This window comes from Alligator sinensis, unplaced genomic scaffold (assembly GCF_000455745.1).
Source record: "Alligator sinensis unplaced genomic scaffold, ASM45574v1 scaffold115_1, whole genome shotgun sequence".
NCBI lineage: Eukaryota > Metazoa > Chordata > Crocodylia > Alligatoridae > Alligator > Alligator sinensis.
The window spans coordinates 1,194,361-1,203,988 of NW_005841895.1; the positions used below are offsets into that span (position 1 = coordinate 1,194,361).

The 9,628-nt window shown below is 40.0% G+C and overlaps 2 protein-coding genes across 5 annotated transcripts in view; one reads left to right on the forward strand and one right to left on the reverse strand.

Moving 5' to 3' along the window:
- Positions 1 to 9,628, reverse strand: part of RIPOR3 (RIPOR family member 3) — a 78,157-nt gene that overhangs the window by 68,024 nt on the left and 505 nt on the right. Inside the window, exon 1 of one of the 4 annotated variants that reach the window (XM_025197378.1) lies at positions 7,723 to 7,831. The exons of the other annotated variants lie outside the window; for them this stretch is intronic. The gene's annotated coding sequence lies outside the window, so the exon portion shown is untranslated. Of the gene's footprint in view, positions 1 to 7,722; positions 7,832 to 9,628 lie in introns of those variants that run through there. 4 annotated transcript variants of the gene reach the window in all.
- The window catches only part of PARD6B (par-6 family cell polarity regulator beta), a 29,113-nt gene continuing 27,853 nt past the window's right edge, over positions 8,369 to 9,628 (forward strand). Inside the window, exon 1 of the mRNA XM_006018196.3 lies at positions 8,369 to 8,422. Within this exon, the coding sequence (XP_006018258.1) occupies positions 8,369 to 8,422 (54 nt within the window). The remainder of the gene's footprint in view (positions 8,423 to 9,628) is intronic.

Here is a 9,628-nt window from a genome sequence, read left to right on the forward strand (position 1 = left end):
CCAAGTTGGAGGACTCCACGAACAAGGGAGGAGGAGACTTCACGCTGTGTGAAGATCTCTAAGCGCTGCGGATCCTCACGGACCCAGTGCATTTGAAGCAGGCTACGGAGATCTGATCAATCTCTAGCCTCTCCCCGTCGCCGATAGAATTCCTAGACGTACCCCACCCGCGCGCAAAAGAACTGGACCCACGGAGCCTAGCAAACTTCGTGTGAGTTGGTTCAGAGCTCTTCTGGACGAGTACTTTCTTCGGCTGACGCGACGGGCTCGCGTGTTCAGAGCCTTCAGCCGGACTGGGCTAGAGTTCATGAGTCTAGAACTCTTGTCCGCCTCTTTCCTTTTTCTTCTCTGTAACTGCAACTGAAGCAAGCTTTCCAGCCTACACCACTGCCATCTCGGTGTAAGTAAACAATCTTTTAAACTACCGATACGCGTCCGTGCCTAATTCCAGAGCGAAAGCCTCCCCTCTCCGCCCCCGCGTGCCCGGGCTGCTGGCCACAGCCCGCGTGCAGCGCGAAAAAGGGCTCGGGGCGCTCCCGGCCCGCACAATATGCTGCCCTGAGATGTGCATGACTGGGAACTGCAAACAAGGGCAGAACCTGACCTTTACAAAAATCCTGTACATAACTAAATCTCCTCACAAGTCCTATGCAGTCATTGTTTGCTGACCTAACAATCTCTGTTGGGTGATTATCATTTCCTCTAAACGTGAGACTTACATGCATTCAACTTCACGGATGAAACCCCCAGCTAATAAAATGGCCCCAGCTCCACTGATTTCAAAGCAAATGTATTCAGCAAAAGATCTGGACCTACATGTTCTTTTTAAATGTAATGTATTTCATCCTCTTCATTTGCTGTGTCTTCCTCTCGTGTGTTTGTGTGGCTGGTTGTTGGTTTTCATTATTTTAACTGCATTCTGGATTATTTGTTCTAAGGTTTTGTCCACATTTTGCTTTTTCCATGAGCTTCTAATAAACTGCTTGGCTTCAGATTTTCCAAATTGAACACTGATGTTTAGAGCAGCTAATTAGGTAGTTGGGTTCAAAGTAAATTCTATAATATAACAATTTACATACTCTTTAAAACAATGGACGTAAGCCTACAATTTATTGTTGCTGGCTGATTTTACATTCTTTTGGAATCCATTTTAAAAAGCTACATATGTTTAGTTTTCCTATGTATATAAAAAGCAGCAAACACTCCATATTTGGGATTATTATGATATTTATGTGGAAAAAAGGAAAGTATTTATGTCCTGACATATCTCATGAAGTGTTTGCTAATGGGACGCAGACTAAATGTTGGTATCTTTCTTCCAAGGATCTCAAAGGACTTTACAAATATTAATAAACTAAGCCACTCAATCTCAGTCAAGGAATATGAAGGGATATACAGAGCTCTCTTTCAGGAAAAAAAAAAATGTGGGATGGCAAGAATAACACTTCCCTGGTACCTTTCCAGCCCTACCAGTGACATGAAAATTCACCTGGACACAGGCAATTATTTTAAGCAGACTTTTCTAGCTGCTGGTCTGCATAAAGTTTGTGCACAGATTTAAGTGAACTAGAGTGTTTTCTAAACAAATTTAGATACATAAGTGTAGACTTCTTGTGTGAACACACTTATTTCAAGCTAAGAGTCCTATATTGTTATACTCATTAAACTGCTATACAAACTTCAAGTCTGACTCAGATCCAGGAAGGAAGCTAGGCACATCGAGAACTTTAAGCATATGAGTAGTCCTGCTTATGTAAGTACCTTCCTGAATTGGAGCCTCTGGATGCTAGTGACATCGCTTGGAGTGAGACTGCATAGAAAGGATTAATTAAAACAGAGAGAAACAGAAGATATCTTTTAAAAGCCCCCAAAAGTCAGGACCCTAACTGAACTCTCATAGATTCAGAGCATCTAAAAAGTGACACGCAGGGAAAAACTGGATTGCCTTTTTTTTTCTTTTATGATATAATTTTTTTTTTTTAAGTTCTAGGGTGACTTTAAATAAATTATTAAAGAGCAAGAGTTGTATTACACCAGTGTATTTCTCATTTAGCCTGGTTGTTTCAAAGTGGATATGACCTGCTAGCATGTACTTATAAAATAAATTGAAAAATAAAACTTTCACAGATCTGAGCCATAAAAATACAATAAATAATTTGATGTATTTTTATAAATTATTACCTTTTCTCTCTTGTGATTTAAATATTAAGGTGATTAAGGATTAAACAAGCTCAATTATGAAATTATTGTATTATGAAATAATGTTTAATACAGGCAAATGTTATCATTACTAAGTAAAAATTATATTTAATAGCAGTCATAATAATTACCCACATAATCCAAATATGTTTAACGTTCATCCTGAATGTATTACTTGTATGATTTCATCCTAGTAAATCTATTTTAAAATCCCAGAGGCACAAATAACATTCATAGTGCCCTCTGCTGGATACTCGTTTTGAATTCCCTGTACAATTCAATGTAATACATTAATGAAGGCTGGGAGGGACAATGTTTAGGTAATGTTGAAGAAGCCTGCCAAACTTGATCTAGAGGCAGACTTCTTTTTGCATTAATTTAAAGGTAGTTTTAAAAGCATATTGCCTATATGCAACAGGATTTTGCTTTGTGTTTATAATAAAATGTTAAAATCTCAGATCTATGGCTGATGTGACATATCACATTCCATCTTTAAGCCTTCTGTGAAAGATCATATATTACATATACACTGCAAAGACTATTTTGAGGGTCTAGGACTGGATTATGATTTCAGTTAGACAGTTAATCTAGAGCAACTCCAATGAGTGCATATCCTGCCCTTATTTTTTACTGTTTCATTCTTCACCTCAGCAGAATTTGCTCTCAGTGGAACAGAGCAAAATTTGACCTGTCAAATTTAACCTTTTTTGGCCTGAGAATACACATATTTCTCATTAATATATACTCTTTTTTCATAATAATTTTGTTCTGTAGCAACAATGGTGCTATAGTTTTTTCGTCAAAAATTCCTGTGTGACTTAGGAGCCAAAGTCCCATGATTTGGTTAACAGTACCCAGTACTTTGCTGGGTAAGTCACTTATATATACCGTTAGCAATGCTGAGCACAGCATCACCACAATTTGGGCCTAGCTGATGCTTAACTTGAGACTTGGGCTCCTTTGCCCACTCAGGACATTTTTATTTGGTTATTAGGTGATTTAATAAAGGGCTGGGAGCTTTGCCTACAAATCTATTCTAATTCTGAATGTTTATTAATCTTTTTTATTGTGATTTTCTTTTTGCAGCATTTCCTTGCAAAGACTGTCGTAACTACCTGTCTGAAAAACAGATTCTTCCAGCTTTGTTTTGGCTTGCATACACCTGTAGTTGTCAGTATACACCCTGGGTTTGTTGGTGTGTCACCTAGCAAAGGAGCAGACATTAACAGTGCTGTAACTTTTGTTCTGACAGGCAGGCAGATTTATCTGCCATCAGCTGTGGTTTTAAGGAAGGTTAAACTGTGGGTCTATCAACTATGAAAATGTCCTTTTCATGCTAACTTGAAAAAAAACCTTGGCAGGATCCTTTTAAGGTTAACTTGACAAGCCCCCAAAATATAATCCTTCACCAACAACATTTGAAATTCCTTGCTTCTTCAATTTCATGGAAATGTAACAAAGCTATTATTTTTCTTAATATATATATTAATGTTTCCTAGAAGCCATAAAATGTCAGTGGAAAAGTGTGAAACCTCTATTATTTGCTGATCATTGACATGATAAGTCATAATACTGTACTTCCTTCTGAACTGAATGCTGGAGCCTTGAATCTATATATAATTTCTGTATCTCCCAAAACCCCATCACATGTATGGTGTCAAGGGAGATGTAACTGAGTTTTTTGAGTGATAGCCCTGCAGTGATTTGCAGCTGCAGTCTTGGGAAGTTGCTGTGTTTCTAGGTTTCTCTATGGAAAACTATTAAACCCAGTCAGACTTTGGTGGTAGCATCACCTGCAAAAATGGATCCAGTTTCTCTCAGGAGGCAGACAGTGTGAACATTATAAGAGGTCCTGTTTGAATTTCTTGTCTTTCCACTGTATGTCCTTTACTTAGACTCGGTACCTGAAACAAGTCTAGGAGTGACCTTTCACCACCATTGGCTGTGATGGTGTTCAGAAAGAACTCAAGATGCAGCTTCCCAAAGCAGGCAGTCAAAACAAGGACTTCTAGAAAAGATACACGTGAAAGCCTGCGACAGAGCACATGGCTGCTATACTGGGTATACTAATTATAATTATAACTACCCATTATAACTACTAATTACACCTCAGGAGTAATGGGTGTCAAAATGGTGCACTCCAGGTGCCGCCCAACATGAAAAAGAAATGGTATTTGATCAAGAAAATCGTGAGGCAGTGGACGGCACACAGACAGATCCAGATGTGCAGCAATGCAGTGTGGGATAGCAGCTGGAGGACTCTTAGAAGTAGAGTAGTTAGGAATGGATCCACACAAATTTTAAAGCAAACTCGCTGTGACGTTTGTGCTAAGGAGGATTATTTATAGCAACTTATGAAATCAAATAATTTGGTTGTGCCTGGAGCACAAGGCACCTTAAAATGAGCTAACTACAGTTACTCTGATATAATACACCATGCAGACAAAGCCTTATTGTTCACAAAATGTTGGTTATTTAGTAGATAGCATACTTTCCTTTGGGTTAATACTGATCTTTACTTTAGAATAGGCAATATATGCACTTCTCATAGTTATTATTATTTTATATATTGTGGTAATAGTTTGCAAGGTGCTTTCCAGACAGGCATGAAAACAAAGTTCCCCAAAGAATTAAATGGCTAAATGGAGCTTTCAGACTAAATTATCTTTGAAAAGGAGACCAAGCTGAAGTTCTGAGAACCGATCAGTCTCTGCTAGCATGCCTACTACTTGTGCTGCATCAGTGGAAAATGTTTAGAGAAAATTCTTCTTCTTGGTTCCCATTTCTCAGGGTACAAAATCAGGTAAATAGTATTCACCCACCTGGGAGCATTAATGTACATTTGTAAGGTACTTTTAATTTTAAAAGGGTTAAGAGTTCTTCTACAGACCCAACCCCAGCGCTGTTTGGCTCAAGTCAATTTAGAAAAAAAAACCTATAAATCATTCAGCTGCAAAGAGAGGTGTAAGAAGTGAGCTGCAATTAACATGACTGCTGCATTTAATTATTTTGCTTTAAAAAAATCCAGCTTTGTTAAGTGGCAATGGGGAAATCCTAGGTTAATGTGCAGGGGTGGAGGTGCATTTTAAATAGCTACACTGGATTACTTTAGTTGCAACACACAACCGTACCAATCAGTAAGTGTGCACCATTGGCCCATTTCTGCTTCACAATTAAAGTGTCTTCAAAACAAGCACAACTCTATAATGGAAACTCCTGTTTTCAAGCCAGTAGAAGCCCCTGCTAAACCAAGACAAATACTCACATACACACCTGCAACACATCTGTTCCTTAAGCCCTGTTATTAGAGCTGGTAGACAGTTAGAATTCCATTTAAACATGACAAACAGAAATCCTGAAACTGTCTGCAAAAGGGGAAAACATCTTTTGAAATAACTGAAATGTTTCATTTTCATTTTTTAAAAACAAAACTGAGCCCAATAACCTAAACTCCCAGGCCCTAGGCTGAGCTATGGAACCATGGGCAAAGGTTTGCCTCAGAGCTTCCAAGTTCCAAGACACAGGAAGGAGCCTGGATCATGAGATCACAAGCTAGAGCTGGATCCTCCAAGACTTTCATGGCTGCTAAAACTCCCATTCTATAATAGGGAGCTTGGAAGGTCTGCAGTCCCCACCTTCAAGGTAGTCCACATGGAACAGCTATCTCCTTGGAAGCCACACATTCTCATTTTCAAGTCAGTCTGCACAGCAGAGCTGCCTCTGAGCCATAGACCCCTGCAGTTCCAGGGTCCTGGCTCCCCAAGTTAAGTCTGTACAAGAGGGATATGCTTGAGGCATGGATCCTGGCAGCCTGAACTTATCTGTGGCCCACCAAGTCAGGTTTCATTGGCAGTTAATTGAAACTGATGCATTTCCATAAAGAATTATGTTTTCATAACTGGACATTTCAACTGAAACCTGTTTCATCAATTGTTTTCTTTACTTTTTCCTTTTTAGATTGGAAAATGACTGCATGTTTATAAAAGGGAAGCACCAGTATGAAGGAGGCTAAAGTACTGATTCTTATTATGAGTGTTAAATGTTGTAAAGTTTTGCAAACTTCAGATCCTTTTTCAGGGAAAGAAAGCATGACAATCTGTTATCACATTCCTACAACCATCTTTCTCTTTTCCATTAAACTGTCACTGATATTTTTCTTCACTTACCAAAAGTGGACAGAACTTCCATTAATATCTACATGGTCAATCCAAGATCTACCTAATCCATGCACAGATTTACCATCTACAGCCACTTCCATTCAAAATCAAGTGGTGGTGCTAGCACCCACCACTTATATAACAGCCAAGTAGCTAGAGCGCTTACTCCGGAAATGGAAGACATTGGTTCTAGGCCCTCCTCAGCTTGAGGGGGGGTCAGAACCCTATATATCTTCCTCCCAGAAGAGTGCTCTATACTAATGGTTTACTAAAATCATCTGGGAAAGGGAAACTCGCATGACTCCTGATGAAGCTATAAGAACTGCAAGATTCACAGAGCCAGAGAGAATGAGTAAAAGCTAGCATGACTCCCTAGCTCAGTGACAAAGGCACTGTTTTGAATGAGGGAAGAAAGGCGGGGTGAGACACCTGGGTTCTCATCCTTGTTCCAGGGCCTACTTATGTATTTTGCATTAAAGCACTACTAGATAGAAGACATTGTTAACAGCAGGGACCAGAATCCAGGTTTCCCCCTTCTCTTGGAAGCGTCCAAACAACTATGGAGTTACAGATCCTTTTGCTTACTTTTCGTACGGTAGTCCTGGGAGTTTGAGCCAAATTTAAAAATAAGAATGAATTAAATATTAATGCAAACCTTCTGCTTTCTCCTTCAGTCTGAATTTTATCCCCTGAGGAAACCTTTCGGGTACTGGGCAAGATAGATGGAATACCACTCCATTTAAAAAAACAGGAATGAATCAGATGGAAAAAAGACTTGTCATAGGGAATACAAGCTGTGTGGGGGTTCTGCTCTTAATGATGCAATGAGGGTGGGAGGCTGTCAATTACCACAAAATAATTAAGAAACCTTAAACAAAAATACCCAGCTCCCCTTTGAGTTCTGAACAGGCTGGTGGACACAGAACATTATTTTCTTTGAGGGGCAGTGAATAGCTGAACTCTTAATCACATGTTTATCAAACTTGGAACTAAAATAGCCCTGCAGTTCTGCACTATGCCTGGCACAGGCAGCTTCCCCTCCCCTTACCTTTATCTGAAACCAAATTGTTCATCACATTCCTTTCTTACGCAATATCAGCTCACTGTAATGCAAGATAGCTAGTGATAAATACTTTTTATTAGGTTGGTTCCAGTGACTCGAGATGAATTTGCTCTGACTCTTGCAAGCACGAGGCCACACCCAGTTGTATGGCACTTCAACAACTCTAGGAATGTGAGACACATTCTTAGAGGAAACCTAATAAATCTGTAATGATAACATCAGCTTCTTTACAGTTTTAAGTGCACAGAACTTCCTGGAGGGGTTTCCACCTCAGAATAAAGGTAAGTCAATTGCAATGCTAACCCTTGAAAAAGCTGTGCGCCTCTTTTGTCTCCTTCACTGGCCTCTGCATCTTCCAAGTGCCCAGGACAGCAAAGCTGGTCACTTATAAACAAAAGCAGAACTGGATAGAGACAGAGAGAAGCCACTTCTTTCTCTCAGTTTTGGCAACTGTGAAATGACAAATTAATTAGTTCATCTTTGCTGACATGGCTATAATTCCACTGATTTCCAAGTATGTCCATGTTACAGGAGAATCCAGTGTTAGGTATGGATAAGATCAAATACGTCAGTTCACTATTTTCTTTATCAAATAGAAGAAGGGATGTGTAGACTTGAACTAAGCATCTATTGATCTATAACAAAACATTTTAACACTGAACTATACCCTCTGCACTAATCAGGTCTTGTCTTGTTTGGGTGAGAGGTACAATTTCTCTGCCTCACAGTTGGCCTTTGGCCTGCTTTACACACTACATGGCACCAGTTTACCTTAAAATGTGATTTTAAACTGATTTTGTTAAAATGGTGTAATTCTGTGTGTGGATACTCTTCTATTGGATTTAGCTTAGTTTATGTTTAAATCATTAACTGTTTACACATGAAACCCATAAGCTCCCTGAAGAGATTGGGGATGCTGAACCTAACCTATAGGCAGTAACGGAATGGGATGACGGCTGCGAAAGATCACACCTATTCCTACAGCAGTTTATATCAACACCAAGTACGTCCCCTATTGGGCACGACCTTGACAGAGAATTGTGGGGCAAGGTGAACAGCCTGATCTGGATACAGATCAGGCTGTTCACCTTGCCTTATCTTGTAAAGTGTTCATCCAGAACACTTTACAAGATAAGCGTTCTGGATGCCCCCTGCGTGAATGTGGTGTCCGACAAATGACACAGCACTTATTTGAAAGCTGCAATCTTTACAAAAGCCCAGACAGGGCAGATGGAGTCCACACATTAAGCAATCACACCAGACCGTGGCACAAAGATTTGGAAGTTGATATGATGCCATGCAAAATAGATGTTTAAATTTAAAATCTGGTCTACATTTAAAAGTTTCACCTGCAGAACTATACTAATTATAGGTGTGACCTTTTTTCCCCTCCTTTTCTAAAGGAAAAAAATCCTTTTGTATAGCTTAGTTAATTAATTTTTGAAAAAGCTCTATGCTATAAAGTGTCTCCACTAGGGGGATTTGCTAGACGATTCTAGTGGCAAACACAAATTTTAAGAGTAGACTAGCCGTGTATATCTGAGTTCAACCAATACACAATGAGTATGCTTTGAAAGTTCACTCAGGGTGATAAATATTGCCAAATCCAGTGACAATCCATGTACTAAAAATGAGAAATTTAGTTAGAAACAGTAACACCTCTACAACTAGAATGAATTTTAAAAGCCTGCCAGCAGAAGCACTGTCCCGATTGGGGTCTCAGTGCTCAGATGGCAGGCAAAGTCTTTGGGTAGAGGTGATATCTTCTATTAGACCAACTAAACAGTTGCCAAAAAGCTTGCAAATAACATTTTTGCAACGATTTAGTTGGTCTAATAAAAGATATCGCCTCTACCTGAAGACTTCACCTGCCTTTTGTGCTCAGATTGACATGGCTACTGCTCAGATCAATGCTCAAATGTCATTTGATTTGAACTGAACAGGTGCAGCCCTGTGCACAGGCATTTGCAGCTTGCCGGTCCATGAGACGCCTGGCAGGTGGGGCGGGCTGTCTCCCCCTCTGCTCTCGCAGGTGCCTGGGAGCAGCGGGTTGGCCTGTGGGAGGCAGGTGCGTGTAGGTGTTCTTGCCAACTGCTAAGTTGGTCTAATAAAAGATATTAGACAGTCACCACGCTGGGGTCACTTCACCACATTTGTCATCCTGCCTAAAGGGGGGGGGGGGGGGGGGGGGGGCCACAAGATCGTCAAC